The following is a 22,891-nucleotide window of genomic DNA, read 5'->3' on the forward strand; positions in this document are numbered from 1 at the left end:
ACCTTCAAACATTCTCAGGTCTCCCCAGACCCCAAAGCTTTCTCAGTACCTCCTGAAGCTGCAGGCCCACCTCTTCATTTTACCTCCAGTCCTCTGCCATGGAATCACTGATCCACCGCCTCCATGGTGGATATTCACGGAAGGCTCATGACCCAGAAGAGATGGGTGACTCTGGTCCCTGCTGCCTGTGCTGTGCAAGGTATGGCCACATGGCTCTAGGGTTCAGGGCTGGCCACCCAGGTTCTCAGGGCCCACAGGGAGCTGGATACTGAGGGCATCGTCCATCAGACCCTTTCCTGAAGAGAGAACCACTCTGTGTTCAAGATGTAGCTCCCTCATCCAGGAGGGTTCAGGCCATCAGCCCCATCCCAGTCACCCCTAGTCCCGCCAACCAGGTGGGATGAGGCAGGGCCTGTCTGGGTCCCAGCAGGCAGGGAAGAGCCAGAGGGGCTGGAAGGCTCACTCTGGGGCCTTGGGTCCTGGGCCACGGGAACAGCTCACAGCAGGAAACAAGAGAAGCCCTCCTGGGTAACAGGCAAGGAGGCCACCAGGCTGAGCTCCAGCCCCTCTGATGACAGAGGCAGAGGCCTCTATTTTGGAAACAAAGCTTTCATACTCTGGTTTTTCTCTAAGTGTGCTCTTGCTGCTCCTGTAGATGAAGCCTGATCCCTGCAAGAGATGTCAGACCAACGGCTAATGAGATGCTCGGATCACAAGAAAAGGGTGAGTTTGTCCAGCCCAGAGCAGGGCGAGGAAACAGGGAGAGAAACCCAAGACAACCCAAGAGTACAGGAGACAAGGTCACAGCCAGGAATCCAGCAGCTACCCCTGCCTGGAGAGTTTCTGGGGCTCCATGTGCCTAGGTGAAACCTCTTCCAGGCATGGTGCAGGTAACTGCCCACCCAAGCAGAGAGAAGTGTGGGCGAGAAAGAGGAGATGCCAGAGGGAGGAGGGTGCAGGACAGGGGACAGAGTCGGGGAGCAGAACATGCTGGGTCTCCAGGCAGGCCAACACTAAGCCTCAAAGCCCAGGCCACCCCCACCTTTCTTGTCAAAAGATCACAGCTCCAACGGGCCCACTGAGCAGAGACGGCACACCCCACACCCCCGCCCACTCAGACCCATCCCCTGCTCAGTCACCCCACTCAGGTGCCACAGAGACACACACCAAAGCTTTGTGGTTCCAACTGTTTTATACTGAAATACACATGGGCTGATCCCAAATGGTTCGGTTCAGGGGAGAAAGAAATGATGACAGCGGGTGATCCCAGGGCTCGACGTCGCCAACACTTGGTGCGTGTGCCAGTCCATCTGCCCACCCCAGCAGGACGGTCAGGCTTGAACATCTGGAGGAGCTCTACCGAGCGGGGCAGCGGAGGAAGCCAGTCCTGGGCCCAGGAGTCCTCAGCTGAAGGGCTTCACCAGCTTCATGGCAGCATAGTTCTGGAGAGAGGGAGGGAGGAGGCAGGGACAGGTGGTGACAGCTGCGGGGGAAAGGAGCTGGGAAAGGACTCAGCCACCTGCCTGCGCCTCGCACTCACCACCCCCGCCACACTCCACACTCCACACTGCAGCCTCCAGCCTCACTGCCACACCAGCCCACACTCTCCTGGGGGCCACGGCACTCAGCCTTCTCCCCATCAACCAGGGCCCACTCCCAGCGTCCGCTCTGCCCAGGGTACTCTGCCCCAGCCAGGCCAGGCCTGGCACCTTCAATCAGACAGGTGGCCCGAAGGCGAAGGCGCGGCGAGGATTCTCCCCACCCCTCTCCCAACTCCCCACACACAGGAACCCCAGGCTCATTGACCACCATGCTCCTGCCCCAGAAGCAAAGAGAGAGGCGAGGGCAGGGGTGGTGTACAAGGATGACCCACAACAGAGGCCAGCCCTGGAGACGGGTCACCCCTGATTAAGCCCTGGCTGCTGCAGGACTGACATGAATCTCCCCTCCCCACTCCTCCCCCCAAAACCATGAAAACACATACAACACAACACAGGGCTCCTAATTGGGACAGCATGTTCCCCAGCGCCGCCCGGGAAGGCCAACTCTGGAAACAAAGCCGCCGCTCCTTCCCCGCCAGCTCGCCTCCTGCCTCCCCACGCTGGCCCTGCTCCCGGCGGCCTCTGGGGGAGAGCTGGGGGGAAACAGACAGGCTGCCCTCCTGTCCCCCTCCCGGGGGAATTTCCAAGGCGCTAGGAGATTAGGTCTACGCGGGGGAGGAAGTGGCAGCCCTGGCCCCAGGCCCCTCTCCACCAAGGCCTCTGCCCCCAAAACCTGCAAGCTAGGCGAGGGGCACGGGTCTGGCACCCACCAGGTGACCAAGCCACTTGGACATGCCCAGCTTGTGGCAAAGAACTGCAGGTGAGAGCATCAGCAGCCTCAGGTCCAGGCTGCCCATTGGCCCCAAAGCCTTCGCCTGGGAGCCGAGCCCGCACACCAGCCCTGGGAGAGAAGGCAGGGCTGGTATTTGAAGAGGACAGTTCCCAGAAGATCTCAAAAGATTCGGATGCTGCTGGCTGGGGACCCAGGAGACAGGGAAGAGGCTCTGTCCAGGTCTGCCCACGAGGTCTAGGGCTATGGCTGCCCCTGAGATGAGAAAGGGTGGCAGGCTGGAAGTGACTGGAAATCTTCCCTCTGTCTCCCAGCCAGGTAGCTGGGACCTCCTTCCCCCTTCCCCAGGTCCCTGAGGCCAGTCTGCTGCCCAAGCGCCTTGCAGGGTGGGGCCCAGCTGGCCAGGGGCAGGCCCAGGCATAGCCAGGAGATGGGCATTTTACTTGGGGCCAGGCCCTCCCCTCCCCTTGGCTCTTCAGCAGAAGGCTGGCTTGACATGCAGCCCCCTCCCCACACCGCTCCCCTCCGCACAGTGCTGGTCACAGCAGGTCAGTGCTGACCCAGCCCAGCCCTGCCTCATGCCAATGGGGATCCCGGCCAAACCACTCAGGGAGTCCCTGGCAAAGCCAAAAGCAGCTACCAGCTCATGACTCCACATGGAGCTCCATCTCACACAATAGTGATGCTCAAACCAGAATGTTTGAGGCAGATTCTCCCCAGCAGACCTGGGGCGGGCTGGGGCTCTGCAATTCTCCCTGGTGCCGCGGCAGCTCGCTTCTCAGACCACCTGCTTGGGAGCGTGGCGGTGCGCCAGCTCGCCTTGCCCGCACTCCCTGGCCCGGCCTCACCGTGGAGTGCTAGGCTGTACCCTGTTCTTCCCGTGGTCCTGGCATCACTGTATCTCCTCGTGGACCGCCAGCTTATCAGACCACCAGCCTCACCACCCTCTCCATCAACCACAGAACTCACCCTTGGCTCCCGGACACAAAGTCTTTGCCTGAACCAAATGGTGGCTGGGCATAAACGACATGAGAGGAGGTGAGCCTGAGGAGAGGCCACGTGAGGGGCACTGTGCCTCCCCAACCTGACCACCTGGGCCTGCCCCAGGGGAAGGGACACGGAGGTGGAGTCCTGGGCCTGAGCCCTGAGCCCAGTCACTGCCAGGGCAGCTAAGCTCTCTTCTAGGGCCCAGTAGCTAACCCTGTATTAGCAGTTGTAATTTGTCTTCTTTCACTAAGAGGGCACCCAAACCAAACAAGCCTGACCTCCATAACCTCACCCACCCCTGAGCCTCAGGCCTATCTGGTCAATGTAAATCTTCTCGCTAAGACTCAGAACAGTCTCAGCCTGCTCAAAGGGCCTGGCCCTCAGCAACCCATGGCCACCCCGGCTCTAGACCCTCGTTTGTGACTCAGGGCCCAGAGGGTGCCAGGGCCTCCCCTCCACGGCCCCCACAGTTCATGGTATCAGGGCTGAAGGGGATGCTCTGCCATTTTAACTGTCTTCCTCAGGAGGCTCTCTGCTGGTACCAGGCCTCACCAGCTACGCTGGGAGAGGCACTTGGAACCCCTCCTTCTCCTGGAGGACTCACAGAGCAAAGAGCTCACAGGTGAGTAATTCCACTGCCCACTGTGGGGACTGTGCGTGTGGCCGGCGGCCTGGTGCTGACCAGGGCTGTGGCTGGAACCTCAGCCTGGGAGCTGTACGCAGACTGCCCTGCAGCCCTGAGCTGGTCCCTCCCTTCTCTGGGTGTCTGTTTCTTTCCATTCAAGTCAGGGTGACGTGGAGTTGATCACACCGTTCCTCTACTTGTACATGGATTTGAAATTTTCATATTAAAAAGTTTTAAAAATTTAGAAGAGATTGAAACTCAGGTATCAGCCTGGGAATCTGTGATCCCTTTAAGGTCTGAGGTTCTAGAGATGCTCAGGTGCTGCCATGAGGACCCAGGGAGCCTGGGCAGGGGAGACAGCTCCAGATTCTCCTGCTTTGGGAGCGGCCCGTGGACCGGCCCTGGTCGCTCTCTGTCAGACATCAGCTGGCTTCTCTGGCACTCAGCAGGGAAAGGGGCCCAGTGTCCACTGCGTCGGGGAGAGGATCCTGGCACACCCCGTCCTCACTCACACCCCGCCCCAGGCCAGCCCACTGCAGAAAACAGGTACACATTCAGGTCCCCAGGTGGACCCCAAGCCCCTCTCCAGGCCCTCAGCAGGCGCCATCCTCACAGACACAGGGCCTCCCCCTGTTCTCTGCCATCCACACCTTCCCTTCCCTTCCTGACCAAGCTCCAAGCCCTCCTTCAAGCAGGTTCTCCTGCCCACGCCTGCCCAAGGGCCTCATCTTCTTGATTACACAGCCCATCAGTTGCTGAGCACACTGTGTCTCCCCATCAAGGGCAAGAAATCAGAACTCCCCAAGGGTCTCCTACCAGACTGGGGACCCCCAAGATAGAGCCTGTGTCTCCTTCCTCAGGCCACAGACTCCCCAAGAACAGAGGCTGCCTCTCCATCAGACAACCAGTGCACTGGAGGACAATGACAGGCTCCTCTGAGAGCAGGGGCTGCTGGAGCTCAAGAGCTGTACCTCCCACATCAGACCAGGAGCTCCCCCGAGACAGGGTCTGTGCCTCCCCACCTCAGGCCAGCTTACCGGGAAGGAGTAGACAAAGATGCCCAAGAAGAGCAGGAAGATGAAAAGAATGAGGAAGAGGATGATGGCACACCGGAACCGCCGCCACAGGATGAACTTCATGGTCTTGTATGGGGAGGTGAACCAGAGGAAGGAGGTGTCAGGCCGCCTGCAAGAGAGATCCCAGAGGTCAGCAAGGCACCCCACCAGTGCTGCTCCCAGATCACCCTGGCCCTCCCCAGCCAGGCCCCCAGACCCCCCAGCCTCCAGCCCCAGCCCCTGTCCCTCTGCATCTGCATCCCCTTCTCCTCCCAGCCTTTGCTACATCACGAGCCCTGCCCACACCCCTCTTTTCTTGACATCATCAAGCCCTGCACACCCTCAGGGACCCAGTTATTAGCCACCCTGTCCAGGTCACCTTCTCTGTCGCTCTCCCCTTCCTGACCCAGGACTTGTCACAGACTAGAGAGCTGGGGACTGGACAGAGCTTCGAGGGGCTCCACTTTCGCTGAGCTATGGTCCATGAGCTCCAGATAAGCTCAGCCACAGGCCTAGACGCACATGGCTGGTCCACGGTCAGGGAAGGATGGCAGGAACTGAACCCAGAAAGGTGACTGTCTCTCACAACCAAGAACTACAGACCCTTCCCCTAGATCAGCCTCACAGTTCAAAGAGCAGGCAGGTTTTGTGTCTCAGTAATGGCCATTCTGACATTCGCTTGCATGCCGCTGGCCCTCCTGGATCTCCCTCATCCTTCCACCCAGATCCCAGCACCCTTGGGTAGGGGTGGCTCCTGCTGCTCAGCCAGCCTGTGGCAGTCAGGACAGCTCTGTGACAAAGTGGGCTGTCTGTGCTAAGTGTGACTTGAGCTCAGCAGGCTGTGGGAAAGGACCCAGCAAACACAGCCCGATCACTCACACACACCCCTGCCGCCAAGAGCCGTCTTTCAGGCTCCAATAACTGTCTTCAAGCCTTCTACACCCACTGGATTGGCTTATATCCCTTATCTGGGAGGTAGGGGAGGCAGAGGTTAGGCCCCCCATTCCACAGGTGGGAAAACGGAAAGACCTTTTGAAAGCCACGTTGACACCACGAGAGAGCCACAGAAGCAGCTCGTTCAGGGGAAAGACCTTGAGTCAGGCTCCAGAGCCAATCAGACCAGGTGTGAGAATTTCAGTTCACCACTTTCCTTGGAACGACCTTATTCAATTTTGCTGTGATTGTTTTCTCGTTTGTAAAGTGAGGATGCTAAGACGACCCAGCGGGAAGGTTCCATGACAACACACACAAGCCATACAACAGCACGCTCGGCTTACAACCACCAGGTGCTCAACAGTGCTTGCTTCTGGAATGAAGTGATGAGCCCAGCCTGTTCTGGAAGGGTGTCGGTCACCTGCTCCCTAACAAGGTGTACCCTGGCGTGAGTCACACCCTTCTCTGGGCCTCGGGACCTCTGTGTGGCTATGCAGTGGGTGCCTCCTCTGCTGTGGCTACGCCTCCCAGTCCCCTTGGCCATCAGCGGTCAGGGGCTGGGCACCAACCTTGGGTCCTCGAGCTTGGGATTCATGTTAGGTTCATCCCGGCCGTGGCCAGCTGGCCGCTCCTCATGCTCACTCTCTGTTACAATCTCCAAGGTCATCTCCAGCTTGCCCTGTGGGGAAAGGGGGACCTGGTCAGGGACACAAAGGCTCTGCACCGTGGCTTGGAGAGGGGCCAGGCCAGGACAGATGTCGAGGTCACTTTATGATTTTTTTTGAAAAGTGTAACAGGATGATCTGATCATAAAAGTACCCATTCCTAGCAAAATATGTAGGAACTACAGACACGTATAAAGAAAGGATACTGTCACTCATACTTTTCCTATGTAACGATAAGCACTCCTAATATTTTATTCACCAGACTTATTTTTCTCTGCAAGTATATGAAATACCATACTGTGTATATTTAGTTCTATAGCTTGCTTCTTTCACTTAAAATAATATATTTTATTATCATATAATTATATACTCTTTTAAAGTTTGCTTTTAATGCTATAAAACATTCTATGCAATGGCTGACCATAATTTATTTAGTAAACTAGTTATTTTGGTTCATTTAAGTTGTTTCCAACTCTTCGTTGTTATAAAAAAAAAAAATGCTGCAACCAACACCCTAGAACCGTAAAGCTTTAATTTAATGAGGTTATTTCTTTAGGAAAGATTTTAGAAGTGGGATAAAAAATTTCAAAGGGAATAAATATTGCTAAGTTTCAGGCTATATATTACTAAATTGTTACCCCAAATGTAAAATCATTAGCCTGGAGGGCAAAAGTAAATGAGGGGGGAGTCTCTCTGCATCCTCGCTAGCAATGAGCATTTCTGTTTTAAAACACTCTACTATAATACATTAAAGATGTTTTCACATTTTAAAATACTCCTTTATGTAATTACCAGGGGAAATGGACTTTCTTAAATTTTAATAGCTACTCTACTTGTTTGCGTATTATCTATGCAAGCACTGCACTCATTTTTCTTCTGAGACATTAGTATTTCTTATTAATTGTTATAATTTGTTACACAACATGGATAGTTTATTTCAAGGGCCACTTGAGGGGTTGGCTGGCTGCTTGCTGTTTCTAGGTACAACTGCCCCTTGAACCACATAGGTTTTAACCATGCAGATCCACCTATACACATATTATTTCAGTAAATATACAGTCAGCCCTCATTTGCAGGTTTCAATCCACAGATTCCACCGACCTTGGAGGGCCAACTATGAGACTTGAGCATCCGTGGATTTTGATGTCCACAGGGCTCCTGGAACCAACCCCCCGTAGATATTGAGGGACAAGAATAAACTGTCATTTACTTCCCCTGCAGAGGCAGGACAATTCCTCATGGTCCCCAGTCACGCCCCTGGACAGACCTCTGGGCAGAGGGAATAGTCCCTCAAGGATGGTCCCTTGTAGGGTTCTGCTTAAATGGGAGCGGCATGATGCCTGTCCTCTTCCAGAAGTCTAGCCAAAGGGGAACTCAGGACACAGATCACTGTGAAGGCCAAAGAGCAGAGTATAAATTAAACAGGATCCACAGAGATTAAGGCACCTTTGATTTAAATAGGCTTCGCTGGGATACAACCCTCAAGAAGAGGAAGGCTGGAAACTGGCAAGGGAGAGGGACAGGTCTTGGGAAACAGACAGGGAGAGCAGGAGATGGGCAGAGGAACATGCCTGCGCCTGTGATCGCTAAGGGGGAGCCATTCCCACATCTCCGCCGGCCAGATGGAGCTGACTTACCGCCAGCATCTTCTTCTCGCCCTCATCTGCCACACAGGGCCACCAGCCCTTCACTGTTTTCTGTTCAAAAAGAGACACGAACCGCTCTGGGTGGAAGGTGGCTTCCAGCTGGTCCACAGAGCACTTCTCGGCTGTCTTGGCGGGCTTGGGCATGCGGTTAAGGTCCAGCTGCAGAGAGCCTGTGGCAAAGAAGGTTGCTTTAGCCAGGCTTTCTCAGTCACTGCCAGCCTAGGACCACCCTGTGGCTCAAACTCCACTCTCCACCCATCACCTCTCATTCCATCTGTTCAGCTCCCATCCATCTGTTCACGCATCCATATGCCCACTAATCTGCCCTTATTGATTCGCCCTTAACAGAGCTTCCCAACTGCTCAATTACTCATCTTACTATACTCACTTAGTATACGAGTGTTCCAATTTCTCCACATCCTCTCCAACATTTGTTATTTCCCATTTTTTGTTTTTGTTCTTGCTTTTATATAGGTACAAGTGTTATCTCATTGTAGTTCATTCATCTGCCCACCTAGTTATCCACACAGCTATCTTTCCATACTGCTTCATCTGCTCTTCTATTTTATCCCTCTTCTCCCAGAATAGATCCATCTTTTGGGTTAAGCCACATGAAAATTCTGATATTCAATTATCTTTGATGTATAAAAACAGTAATTTCATGTGGTTTCACCTAATCCAATTCCAACAACATGATGAAATCAGTGGGACTGGAGCACAGGTTACTGAAGGGATTAAGTGAGAGAGAGAAATCTAAAAAACATTTTCTGAGGCCAAATTAAAGAAATTTTTGAATACCACACAAAGGAGATTAGACTATTTTTCAGTGTGGAATGCTCAGTTACTGCAAGTATTCAGTGACTGCATCTATTTTTGTAGTTTTTTCATCCCCTTCCTCCATTTATCCTTCCATTCAGCTATCTGCTTTGATTTAACTATCTATATCCCTCAATAGCTAACATTTGCTGAGCACTATATCTCCATTAATCAGGTTATTATTCCATCCAACAGTTGTTCAACTCTATATCAGCACTAATCTATGTACCCATCTACACATCTCTCCATCCCTCAACTACAGATGAATGTTTATTTCTCATTTTAAATATGGTCTCAATACAATATTAAATAAAAACCAGGGCATTAAATCATATATATAGTGTAATATGTTAAATATTATATTAAATATTACATTAAATCTATATATAAATTATATTAATATATTATATAAACTATATATAGGATATCTACATAAACCATGTAGCTACATAAACCATATATACTATATATAGTATGTATACTCTATACGTATGTCTACATATGTGTGTGTGTTAGCTGTTCAGTTGTGTCTGACTCTTTATGACCCCACGGGCTGTATCCACCAGGCTGCTCTGTCCACGGAATTCTCCAGGCAAGAATACTGGAGTGGGTTGCTGTTCCCTTCTCCAGGGATCTTCCTGATTCAGGTATCAAATCCAGGTCTCCTGCATTGCAGGCAGATTCTTTACCATCTGAGCCACCAAGAAAGCCCACATATATATTATATATATCTACATATATACTATATATACACATATATAATATATCTGCTGCTGCTAAGTCGCTTCAGTCATGTCCGACTCTGTGCGACCCCATAGACGGCAGCCCACCAGGCTCCCCTGTCCCTGGGATTCTCCAGGCAAGAGCACTGGAGTGGGTTGCCATTTCCTTCTCCAATGCATGAAAGTGAAAAGTGAAAGTAAAGTTGCTCAGTCGTGTCCGACTCTTAGCGACCCCATGGACTGCAGCCTACCAGGCTCCTCCATCCATGGGATTTTCCAGGCGAGAGTACTGTAGTGGGGTGCCAATGGCTTCTCTGATACATATATATATATATATATATACACACACACACATATATATTTACATACATATATACACACATATATATAACATATATATAGTATAGTGTATATATAGTATATCTACATAAAGTAAGCTATATATACACACATAGATAAGTATATCATAAAGACTATAAGGGAACACAGGATAATTTCTTGATGGCAAAATTTCTAGATCTTAACTATTACTTTTAAAATAAAGGCAATAAATATTCAAAAAAAGTAAAATATGTAATTAGAAAATACATTATGAAGAGGGAAAAGGAAATGTCTTAATAATGCTGTAAGCTGCTAAAAGAGTAGATCTTAAAATTTCTCTTTACAAGAAAAAAAATTAGCTATGCAGCTTATTGTGCTGATCCTTTCACAATAGATACAAACATCAAATTAAAAGAAATCTGTGGAGTTTAAAAGTAGCAGTTTTAGTGGCTTTATTTTTAAAAACACAAAATGATCCTATTTAATTTTATATTGAACACCATTTTTTCATTCAATAGAATGCAGTTTTTGTTAGTCTTATTAAAATTGGTTTTCTATGTACATCTATGGCTGATTCATGTCGATGTATAGCCAAAACCACCACAACATTGTAAACTAATTAGCCTCCAATTAAAATAAATTAATTAATTAAAAAATAAAATGAGAAAAAAATGGTTTTCTAAAGCCTCATACCATAAAGGTAAGAATGATAGAAGGACACTAAAAAAAATTTTTAGTCTGCAAGCAAAAGAGGTTCTATAAAAAACTAAAAAGCAATTGAAAATGGTGAAATTATTTGTAATGTGCCCTTACTATATAAAAAGCTCTGAACATCAATGATAAAAGAACATCCCAAAACCGTGAAAAAGAAAATAACAACAAAAATATAGATAATAAACATGTTTTTAAAGTTCTACCTTACAAGTAAAGAAGAAATGCAAATGCAAAGAAAGATAAAAATGAGGTGTCATATTGGCAGGTTTTTTTTAAAAAAGATAACACTTTTAGCAAACGTTTAAGGAAAATAGTGCCCTTGGGCAAATAGAGAACAGATGATAATATAAAAATGTAAAATCTAGATAGAGGGCAATTGAACAAAACGTTTCAAAAACCACTCTAAGACTAAAAATCTGCTTCTTAAAATTTAGGGAAGATATGCACAAATGGTCCAAAGATGTGAGCCTAGGCTGCCACTCACACAGGAAAGCCTGGAAATGAGCTGAGAGTGCACCGAGGCAGGATTAGTGAGACAGGAGAGGACCCATCCATCTGTGCAATGGGTCATCGGGTGGACGTTAAGTACCATGATGCAGATGCAAATGGAGACGGATAACTCCTGACAGTAGGAACATTCTTAATGTACTGTTTCCCACAAAATCAAGATCTAAAACAGTATGTGTAACATAAACTCATTTTGCTATCTCTATGCCATACATACATGTGTATATATATGTATAAAATACACATACAGGGCTTCCCCGGGGGTCCAGTGATTAAGAAGCCACCTGCCAATGCAGAGGATACAGGTTTGATCCCTGGTCCACGGAGACCCCACTTGCAGCAGAGCAACTAAGTAAGCTGCGTGGGTCACAACTACTGAAGCCCATGCCTCCTAGAGCCAGGGCTCCACAAAAGGAGAAGCCATTGCAAAGAAAAGCCCAGGCGCCGCAACAGAGAGTAGCCCCCACTCCCCACAACTAGAGGAAGCCCATGCACAGCAACAGAGACCCAGGGCAGCCAGAAAATAAAATAAATAATAAATAATTTTTAAAAAGAGTAGCCCCCACTCCCTGCAACTAGAGGAAGCCCAAGCACCGCAACAGAGACCCAGGGCAGCCAGAAAATAAAATAAATAATAAATAATTTTTAAAAAATATTTTGGAAAAATATGCATATAACATGTATTTGCTTGTATAAGAAATAATATACCCCAAAGTATTAGTGGAGGTTATCTCTGGGTAGTGAGATTATTACTTTTCACTTTCATGCATTGGAGAAGGAAAGGGCAACCCACTCCAGTGTTCTTGCCTGGAGAATCCCAGGGACAGCGGAGCCTGGTAGGCTGCTGTCTATGGGGTCGCACAGAGTCAGACATGACTGAATCGACTTAGCAGCAGCAACAGTGAGATTATAATAAAATAGGAAAGGGAGGCATTGCTTATCTCCAGTTTCTAACGTGGCTACAGGAATTATGTAATAACTAAAAGAACAAAAGTCAAATGGTGCTGTGATGATAACACTCTGAATCTTTTACAGTGATGTCATGGAGCAGTCCTCAGTCCTCCAAATGCAGGGGACCAGGCTGGGTATGGGGGGACCCGGGGTGAAGAGCAGCCTGATGGGCTGGAAGCCCTCTTCCCCATTCCTGCTGGGGCTGCTCCTCAAAATGTCCTTCCTTTGTGGTGGGGGTGGGTGGGGCGGGCAGGGCCAAGAGCTCGGCTAATCCCGCAATCAAGAGCCACCCAAGGAGGGCTCCAGTGATTCACCCAAGCCTGCCCTGTTCCTAGTTGGCAAAGCGGAACTGGAACCCAGGACTCCTTACCTCCTGGAAGGCCTTTTTCACAGCCTCACTATTTTACTGAGGTGAAATTCACATAATAAAATGCACCGTTGTAACCATTTTAAAGTGTACAACTCAGTGGCTTCTAGTATATTCCCAGAGTTGTGCGACCAGTATCTAGTTTCAGGATACTTTCATCATCCCTAAAAGACACATCGTACCCATCTCTCTTCCCAGCCCCCGGTGACCACTTTCTGTCTCTGGATTACGTATTATGGACATTTCCTATGAAAGAGTTATACAATATTTGTCCTTTTGTGTCTGACTTCTTCTACTTGGTATGTTTTCAAGGTTCACGCATGGTGTACCATGAGTCAGGATTTCACTTCTCTCGTGGCTGAATAACACCCCATTGTATGGAGGTACCACAACTTTCCAGAGGCCAGACAGCTAGTGACAGCCAGCCCCTGCCCACACGTCTTCACCGGGGCTCCCCTCTCTTCCTTCCTTGGGTCCCACCACCCACCACGGCCCACCGTTCCATGCCGCCCTGCTGGCCGCTCTGATCCCCGTGGCAGGGCATGTCACCAGCCTCACTCAGCACCAGGGACCAGTGACTGTGAGCTCCCTGATCCTCCTGCCAGCCCTGCCGAAAGGGAGAGACACACATGTGCACAGCAGGGACTCTGGGACACGCTGATAGGCAGAATGGTAGACTGGAAATAGTGCTCACCCAGAAAGTCATCGAAGGAGAACTTGTCGTTGTCCCAGATCTGGAATATCACTCGTGCGGGGATCTTGCTCTCTGTCTTGTCCAGCCTCCAGAAAGCATCCTGGCCCAGAGGAAAAGCAGAGAAGGAAGCAGGGGAACAGGATTAGAGAAGGGCAGAGGTCCCTTCCTGCGTGGAGGACTGGCTGGAGGAGGCAGTGTAGGGGGACATCCCTGAGGGACTTGCCAGAGCCAGGTCTTGGCAAGAAGACTGCTGAGACCCCAGAGGGCAGTGTTCACTTGATATAAGGTAGTTCCTTTAATGCTCACAATTCCATGAGTCAAGGTTTTCATTCCTGTCTTACAGATGATGAAACAAAGGCTTGGAGAAGTAAATAATTTGCCTAGGCTCTGACAGCTAATAAAAACATTAATATTGCATTTCTTATACACCAGCCCCTTTCCACTATAAAATCATTTATCCTTGCAATGACCTATAAGAGAGATACTATCCCTACAGCTGAGGAAATCACAGCAAGTAATTTATCCAAGTCACCCAGTTAGGGAGTGGTAAACTGGATTCCAACCCAGGCAGTCAGGTTCTGGGGTTCCACTCTCACCTCTTAATCGTGTTCTACCAGTGTGATCTTGGGAACAGGGTGGGCTGGCTAGGAATCTGGAGGGCTCCCCCCAACACACTGTTGCAAGGAACTGGCACTGAGGAGCCCACCTTCATCTCCAAGATCTTACCCCAGGGCAGATCAAAAGCCCCCAGTGCTAGGAAGGTCACCAGCCTATTGCTTCCCCACCTCCCCATCCTCAGGCCAATCAGCCTGGACTAGCATCATCTGGGCCTTCTCTCCAAGGAGGCCTCGGGGAGCAGCTGAGCGTGGGCCCTGCGCTCCCTGATGCCTGGATCCATCTCTGGCCCAGTCACACTCAACCCAAAGGACTGTCCCTGGGGCCTTCCAGCTCACACCTGTTCTCTGTCCTCTGCAGCTTCACTCGAGTGGGTAGCAAGGAGAGGAAACAATCTGACCACATCCCGCTGATGGTTGGTGCCAAGTCACGGCAGGGGTTGGGACCCAATCTCAAGAGCACACACTCCATAGGAGCCGGGGAGCACTGCTGACCGCCCAGGGTTTGTCTGGGCCCGGGTGCCCTATACAGCCTTGGTGGCCACTCCACATCACACGGACCCCACAGAGCCCCCGCAGCAGCGCCCCCTGAGGAGCCATCCCCTCGCGAAGCAGCCGGGTGCAGCCTGGACTGCTGGCGGGCTGGGGAAGGGGCTCAGGTCCCCACCTGGCCCCTCGCCCCCGGCCCCCATCTGGCGCCTCCCCCACTCCGGGCCCCAGCCCTCCTGCAGGTGCCTCCCTCCTCTGGTGGGGCTTTTACGGCCAGCTCCACAGGCCTGCCTGCACAGGCCGCCAGCCTCCCCCATGCCTCTGGCCGGCCCGGTTTATGGGCTCAGTAATGAGCCAGAGGTTCAAACGGCCCCTGGTGGGAGCAGCTGGGCTGGGGCTCCAGCCTGGGGAATGGCCCCCCCAGGTCCCAGGCACTCATTATGCTCCCAGTCTGGGCCCTTTTACTAGCTGTTTATTTGCAGGGTGGGTGCCTGACGCGCAGGCAGGCCCCGGTGGATGTGCTGGGCTCCAGGTGGGGAGCCGGCCGGGGCAACCAGCGGTGGTTCAAAGCCGCCGGATGAAAGGAGACCTTGTACTTTATGACAGTCTCGTCTGGTTAATGGGGTCCCTGGAGGGCCTGCCTGCCAGAGGCCCTGAACCCCTCAGCAGAGGGGCTCTGCAGCAGGACCAGGACACCCAGAGGCTGTGCAGTGCCCCTGCAGTAACCCTCCAACAGACTCAGTCCCCTAGCCCAGACCGGCTAATTGGGGCCCCACTGTGGGCATGTCTCCCCTGCCTCCCAGGGTCTTTTCTCCCAGAGGGACCTGCTGGCCCTCTCAGGTCAAGCCAGCTCCTCCCTCCCTTTCCTGGTTGACTGCAGAACCCCTTGCCTGTTTCCAATCTCCTTTTCTGACCTCTGCCACCCTCACTCCAGCTGCCCTCTCCAGAGCCTGGCACTGTGCAGGTGGGAGTCCCTCAGCCTTCCCCACCCGCCGTGGGCCTCCCCAGACCTCTCTTCCTCCTCCCCACTTAGCAGCCCTCCTGGCCTCCTCATTCTCTCAAGACCAACCCAGCCTGCAGGGCATCGGGCCAACAGGTCCCTTCCCTCAGCCCCTCTCTTCCTCTGGAGCTCCACCGTAACTCAGACTCCCTCCTTCCCTGCTCGTGACTAAAGGGCAGAAATGAAAGCCCACTGTTGCCAGAATGGAGCCACCTCAAACTCTTTATCAGCAGTCCCCACTGGGCTCTCAGAACTGCCGAGTACCATCTAGTAGGTCTCTCTCTTCCCTTTCTCTCCCTCGCTCAGTGTAATAGCCGCTTCCAGGCTTTTTCATTTGTCTCAGTCACCTGCCACCACACCAGGAGATTCTCTTTTCCTACTTTGCAGTAAAAGCAGAACCCTCTGCTTCCTGCAAGTCCTTGCCCCCATCTCCACCTGTCACAACAGAGAGGTGGCCTGGCCTCCCCTGTGAGCAGGCCGATCGGCATCTTGCAGCCTCGGTTCACCAGCCACAGCTCGCCCCGTAGAGGGCTTGGTGAGCATGGGCGGTGGCCTGCCGGAGGCCCCCATTCCCCATCCTCTCTGTCCACAGCAAGGACAGGCGCTGTTTGTTTGACTTGGAGTTTGCCGCCAGCAGATGCAGCATTTGCTTTGTCAGGAAAACATCTTTCGATAGACAAACACACTGAGCAAAGGCAAACAAGATGAAACCTACAAACAGGTTAGGCTTTCCTTGACTGTACAGCACCCAGGGCTTACCACTCTCTGCTTTCTGGTAGGCACCAGGCAGCAACCCCCAGGTGAAAGAATTCATTTAGCCTTATTTAGCCCTTATTTCTTTTGCTTGATGGTTTCAGAATGCTCACCGGAACATTCCAGTTTCTCTGAAGTGCAGTGCTGTGTGTTGGGCTGGGAAGGGGTCATGGCAGCCGAGGTACGCTACATATCTCCCTTCCTGAAGCCTCACAGCCACTCAAGACAGGAAGAGGAGTCACAGAAGTTTGCCTCTGTGACAAGAAGAAGCCGGGCACCACCTCTGGAAGGAAGTGAGACCCTGAGAACCTCAGGTCCAGATGGGCATTCACCAGGTCAATCAAGCAGGAGAGCACCTCCATGCAAAATAGATTTAGGAAGGAGGCGTGGTTAGAGGCTCCAGCAGAGGGGCCCACCGCCTCCGGGAAGCCACTGCCTGTGGCATCCTCCTCACTATGCTCTGGGGGCTGTTCCCTCAGAGCTGGCTCAAGGCCACTACCTGCCTCAGGACCCACCTGTTTCAGGAAGAAAGAGTTTATGGCCCAGATGAGGCCTAAACTAAGAGATGCGGACCTACAAAGAGCTGAGAGCTCTGGAGCAGCCCCTTGACCCCAGCTGATGCACCAGGCGGACCTCCCCAGGCCTGAGAGAGACCAGCCTGGACGGCGGCGCAGGCCCCAGGCACAGAAATGGGAGAAAGGAGGGAGCAGTGGAAACTTGGCTAAGCAGCATCTGACCCCATCGACAAGCAGAACTCAGGCCAGCCCAGCCCTCTGGGGCCACCCTGCCTAGGGGGTACCCCACCCCCGCCCTCTGATGACCTTGCTGAGTCTCCCTACAGTGTCCTCCCCACTATGACACCAAGGCCCTCCCTGCTAGTTGAATTGTTAGGATTTGAACTTAGTTACATCTAACAGTGGGGGACTTGTGGGCTGGGGTGGCAGCAATGCTGATGACGGCAAAGGTGGCAGAAGAGGAAGGAGGAGCGGGCATGGAGGACACGGTGGTGGCACGGAGGAGACGGCAGTGGTGATGGGGCAGTCATGGCCACCACGCCGTGGTGGCAGATGTGATTCCAGCAGCGGTGGGACGGGCGGAGAATATAGCAGTGACGCAGCTGCAGCAGGCGGGGTGAGCAGGCTGACAGCTGCAGCCCTGGGACCAGCACCACTGGGGACAGGAACGACACTCACCTTCTTGGAGACGGTGCAGACTTGCTCAGCTGGCAGGTAGTCAAAAGGGAAAACGAACCTCCAGTTAAAGTTGCCTTCACCTCCCAGGGACCGATAATGTACATCTGTCTTTTGCTTGTGTTCTTCAAAGCCAACCATCCAACTAGAAATAACACATTTGAGAGAACGTAGCTAATTGAGATTTCCACCACAATATGCATCCTCAACTTAAGGAATTAAGAAGGTCATTGAACTTGGGAAATGATAGAGGAAAAATAAACCCCGAGAAATCTCCACAATATACCAAATGTGCCATAAATTTCACAATATTCTAATTTCTCTCTTGAGCGGCATCCTCAAACCTTGTAAATTCATCCCAAATATTAGCATGGAAAAAGACACCTGGTGGGGGTCAACTCCCCATAGGCAGAGACACTCCCATAAGACCATCCTTGCTTTCTTGTTCTTCCCCTTCCCCACACCAGAGCGCCCCCTTTCCCGACTGATCACCATCCTCATGGGGGCAGAGGCGACACCCTGGAGCTGGGACGGGTAGAAAGAAGGGTGACCTCCTACCCTTTCACATAAATGTCGCTCATCTTCTCCCCAGTGATGCTGAGATCATCCAGGATCACATCCTTGGTGTTCCAGATAATACAACGCAGGAAAAACCTGCAGAGAAAACGACTCAAATCCACACAGATTCCCACCAAGGGTGGGAGGTCCTTGACCAAAAAGCCAAAAACTGGACACTTGGTCAAATTCACACAGGAGTGGCGCCTGAGTGGCAAAAAGCCTGGCCCAAGAACCACCTCCTGGTCCCACCCACAGCAACCACCCCTCACCCTGAGCCCCGGCCGCATCAGTCACCTTCTGGCTCTCCGTGGGGTGATGTTGAAGGGAGGTCCCGGCCGGCCCAGGGCCTTTGGAAACAGGTCGACCCACATCTGCAGCTTCCCCTGGGGAGGGAGACACGACCCTGCTCTCTCACCACCCTTTTCACTCAACCAACATCTCCCAACCACCTGCTCTGCGCTGGATACTTGGAGCACAGGACAGAGGAGCCTCAGGCCTGCATGGCGAGGCTCAGCATCCAGCAGGGAGGTGCCTTCAGTGGGACTACAGGGTTGAGCCCACCGCCCCAATGGCCAGGGACCTGGGGAGTGCCTGGGGGTCAGGGGTCAGGGTCAGGGCAGCTCCCCGGGGATGGTGATGTTTGCTGGGTCTCACCCTGCCAGGTGGGAAGGAGTAGGGGGCACTCCAACCTTGGGATGGTGGACACAGTTGTAGAGGGTCAGAGAGTGTGGTTTGGTCATAGGGGCTCAGAGGAAACCATTCTACCTGCCACCCTTCAGCTCATGCCGTCTTTGCAAGCAGCTGTTACCTCTGGCCCCATCTTACAGGAGGAGGAGAAGGGACTGACCTAACATCTGTTCACATGAGCATGAAAGAGCTGACATTTCAACACCTGCAGTGCCACTCTGGAGAGCTGGTAGCCATGCCACCAAGGGAAGGAGGACTCAGCTCCAAAGAGCAGAGAGGATGTTTTCTGCTGTGCACAAAGGCACTTGCATGGCTGCATCACCCCATCTCTGCTGGTAAGCCCTTCCCTCCTCTTCTTCCTCCAAGCCCCAGCCCGGAGCTCACTCCCTCCAGAAAGCCTTCCTGTGTGAGCCCAGGTCCGCTGTCCCTCTGCTCACCCTCCCTCTGCCTGGGAGGACTCCCCTGACCTTCCTGGTGGCTGCTCTGCCTCTCTGTCATAGGGTCGACCTGTCTGAACTCCCTACAAGCCCAGCACAGGGCCAGCCTTCTGGGGTGTCACTGACTGATGGTAGGCGAGGACACCCCGAGGCCAGGCTGAAACACTGAGGCTTCAGAATGACTCATAGGCAGTCAGAGGTTCAGCCTACATGGGGGTGAAGGAGGTAGCTCATTCCCCAGGCCCAAGGTCCGCAGGTAGCCCAGGAACGCCAGGCTCAAGGGGGCTCTCTCATAAGCCAACAGTGTCAGTGCTAACTACTCAGATCAGAAAAACATGGCAAGGAGGGGTTAGCCAAATCCTGAGGGCTCCACTGGTGCTTCTGGGGTATCCATGCTGTCCCTGGGGCAGGGTAGCTGAGGGTCAGGGGCGCTGGGGCTGTGGGTGGAGGTCTTACCTGCTCGATGTCTGGCTGCAGGGGGCTGTAGAGAGGCCGGGACTCCACGTGCTCAGGGATCAGGCGCTGCTGCTGGAGGACGTGCAAGGCCAGACGCTCCTCCACCGGGCCCAGGTGTGGGTTCGGGACCCTGCCAGCCTCTAACCCCAGGAAGAAGAAGAAAAACATTGCCAGGACTGAGTGAGCAGGAGATGGCAGGGGTGCCTGGGGGCCTTGGGAAGCCACTAACCCCACAGCCTAACCCTAAACCCAGACACACACTTCTGGCCCTCACATCTCACTCTCTGTAGCGGGAATCTCACTGTCCACAGGCTCCGGGCTTAAAATCCAGATTTCCCATTGCCATCACCTCTTCCAAGCATCTTCTGTAAGCTCTTCTTATAAATTCTCCCCACCCTCCAAAGCCCACCACTTCCAGGAAGCCCTTCAAGACTGCTCTCAGCTCTGAGGCTCTACAAGCTCTTCTGCCAGACAAAGCATCTAAGTGCTCTCAGTACTATTCTCTGGTTCATGTAATCTCTTTGATTAGTAGCAGTAGCTAAAATATTAGCAATAACAGAGAACACATTTAAATCAAGAGCCAGGCACTGTTCTTCACAGATATTAAAGGTTGATCCTCAAAGTAACCCTAATAGGTAAGTACTATTATTAGCCCCATTTCACAGGTGACAGAAGCAGCAGGCAGTCACACACCTGGCCAGGGGGTGGCTGAGATCACACCCTCATTAGGAAAGGTGTGTAACTGGGCGTGAATATCCCCCCTCCCCTGGATGCTTCCAGGTGTAGCTCTACCTGTCAAGTGGTGGGTCACGAATTGGTACTGTGGATGGGGTGTTTCTAACCCTGAGAAGGCTGGCTGATCAGCCAGCAACGTGAACTTGGAGCTCCCATGACAGAGACCTAACTGGGAGTAGGAGGGTCCACATGTGTCTATACACATGTACACACACAGGTATGTGCACTCAGGTGTGCCCATGTTCACCAGCACAGATTCTAACACTGTGTACACACACACACACACACACACACACACACACATGTTCATGCATCACACCTGCCCTACGCACTTTAATAGGTGCCGCTAAGGAAGCATCATAGCATTGCAGGAGGACCACTGGGCCAGGAACCTGGTTCTGCCTCTAAAGGGCTGGGTGACTTTGGGCAGGTTGTTAACCACTCTTGGTCTGAATGGCCTCATCTCCAAAAACAGGCAGAATTCTGGCTTTCTGGCTTTCTTTTCCTATGAATTTATGACCATGAGCCCTGGTCCCTGTGCTTAAGCTGCTCACGGACTAGCAGAAGGAAATGAGCCCACCCCTAAAACAGATGCGAGTTCCACAGGAAAAGAGAACGGGGGTGGGGTCAGGGCCTAATGGAGAGGAGCCTGACTCAGCCATGACCTCGGAGAACCAGAGAAACAGAAGGGGCGCAATGGAGATGGGGGAGCCAAAGCCTCCTTCCCCTTTTACAGCCTCAGCACCAGCTCTGACATCAAACATCGCCGAAACCAGCAGGAGGCGAGGGGCCAGCTGGGCCTGTAAACACCTCCAGGGAGTCTGAGCTGCTCTGGGTGGGCTGTGCAGGCTGTGAGCATCTCAGACATGCAGGGAGCACGCGGCGGCACCCTAAGCGTGAGCATTAGACAGACCCAAAGCATCAGGCAAGACGAGGGCTACAGGGCTGCCTGCCACCCTTTGGATGCACCAGATGCAGGAGTTGGGGCTCGGAAGGTACCGTCAAGGTCAAACCGGCATGCTAGCGTGACTCAAGTAGAAAACCTTCTCATTGGTGGGCTGTACCCAATCTCTGACCAGTCTGACCACCCATAGCCAGAAACAGCCCAGTCCCAACCATGACCTGACCCTGGCTTAGGCTCCCCACTCATCTTCCCCTCAGATAGGCCCCAACCTGGCCACAGGCTGAACTCTGATGAACCCCCCAACCTGGCCCCAACTTTGACCTCTAATCTTCACAGTGGTGTTCCAGGAAGAACACCAAGGGCAAGTTGAGTCCATCTGTGCTTCCCTGGAGAGACCCCAGACCACACTGTGCGGGTGCGGGTCTTCTCCGGTGGGTATGTCCAAGCCCCTTTACGACAGGAGGGGACCCATAAGAGAGAGGGCATTGGAGGGCGAGCTCACCTATTTCTTCAATGGTGTATTCTTTATCCTGAAACACCACGCGGTCTGTCCGGTAGACAGGGGCCCTGACCCGGTGCTGCTGGCAGAACAGGTGGAGGAGCTGGGAGGGCCGGAGCTGGTCTCTCCACTGGTTGGGTCCAGAGCTGAGGCCCAAGCAAAACACAGAGATGAGACGCTCCAGGACACTGACGGGGTGGAGGGGCGCACAGTGGCCCATGTGCCCACAAACATGGCACCAGCCGCCCTTCTCTTTGACCAAGGGCACCCTATGTGATTGTTCATCATGACTGGGGAGCCCATTTCACACACAGAAAGACTGAGGCCCAGAGACAAAAGGACTCCTTCACACATGCATGGGATTGAAACTGAAAGGTTTCCAATTTCCAAATTTAGAGAATCAGACCCACACAAGACTCAAGTTGGCTGGAAGTGAATGAGGACTGTAGGGCCCAGCCAGGCTCTGTGACCCATCCCACCGTTGGCCTCCCTTCTCCGCCCCTTATCCAGGCACCTCAATGGTGCCTTCAGGAGAATTGTAACGACATGATGAAGAGTTGGGTTCTTAGAGTCAGATAAGCAGCTTCAAATCCTAACCCCACCACTTACAAACCTGGGCCTCAGTGTCCATATCTACAGAGTAGGGATGAGACCTGGGCTGAGATGAGAAGCCATCTGTGAAGGGCTAGGATCAGGCTGGCACACAGTCAGTGCTCGGCCCACAGTCAGAGAAGCAGCCAGCACCGTGCACTTACATGCAGTAGGTCTGGGGGAGTCCACAGCGGGCCCCGAACTTGGACAGCAGCCTGTTTTCCAGGTCAATGACCGTCTCCCCAATCTTTTCATCCTTGGAGAGGAGGTCATAGTCATAGAGGGTGACCTTCAGGTCCTTCTCCAGAGGCAGAGTGCAGGTCAGCTCGAACATCCTGCGAGGAAGGAGGGGGTCGTCCTGACAACACCAGCTCTCAGAGGTCACTGGACACAGCAGGACCTCAAGGGGGTGGCCAGGCTGGTGCACAGGCTGGAAAGCCACCCCTGGCCTCCTCCTCTTGCAGGACTGGCCTGCAGTCCACGCTCCTCAGACCTTCCACTGCTCTTGCAGCACACCACACACACACTCCCGATGCGGGGCTTGTCTCAGTGTGTGTGTGTGTGTGTGTGTGTGTGTGTGTGTGTGTGTGTGGTTTTCCCAAATAATCAGCAGATGCCTGCCAGATGGATCACAGAATGGACAA

The 22,891-nt window shown here is 52.5% G+C and overlaps 1 protein-coding gene across 23 annotated transcripts in view; it reads right to left on the reverse strand.

The window, feature by feature from the left end:
- Positions 1–1,173: 1,173 nt before the first annotated feature.
- The window catches only part of DYSF (dysferlin), a 222,141-nt gene continuing 200,423 nt past the window's right edge, over positions 1,174–22,891 (reverse strand). For all 23 annotated transcript variants that reach the window (XM_040223965.1, XM_040223960.1, XM_040223962.1 and 20 more), the window contains 11 exons: positions 22,412–22,582; positions 21,660–21,802; positions 19,519–19,658; positions 18,233–18,321; positions 17,939–18,034; positions 17,384–17,525; positions 13,335–13,434; positions 8,234–8,412; positions 6,501–6,610; positions 4,981–5,128; positions 1,174–1,442 (listed from right to left, as the gene is read on the reverse strand). In XM_040223965.1, the coding sequence (XP_040079899.1) occupies positions 1,404–1,442; positions 4,981–5,128; positions 6,501–6,610; positions 8,234–8,412; positions 13,335–13,434; positions 17,384–17,525; positions 17,939–18,034; positions 18,233–18,321; positions 19,519–19,658; positions 21,660–21,802; positions 22,412–22,582 (1,357 nt within the window). In that variant the 3' untranslated portion in view covers positions 1,174–1,403. The remainder of the gene's footprint in view (positions 1,443–4,980; positions 5,129–6,500; positions 6,611–8,233; positions 8,413–13,334; positions 13,435–17,383; positions 17,526–17,938; positions 18,035–18,232; positions 18,322–19,518; positions 19,659–21,659; positions 21,803–22,411; positions 22,583–22,891) is intronic.

This window comes from Oryx dammah, unplaced genomic scaffold (genome assembly GCF_014754425.2).
Source record: "Oryx dammah isolate SB20612 unplaced genomic scaffold, SCBI_Odam_1.1 HiC_scaffold_25, whole genome shotgun sequence".
NCBI classification, from domain to species: Eukaryota; Metazoa; Chordata; class Mammalia; order Artiodactyla; family Bovidae; genus Oryx; species Oryx dammah.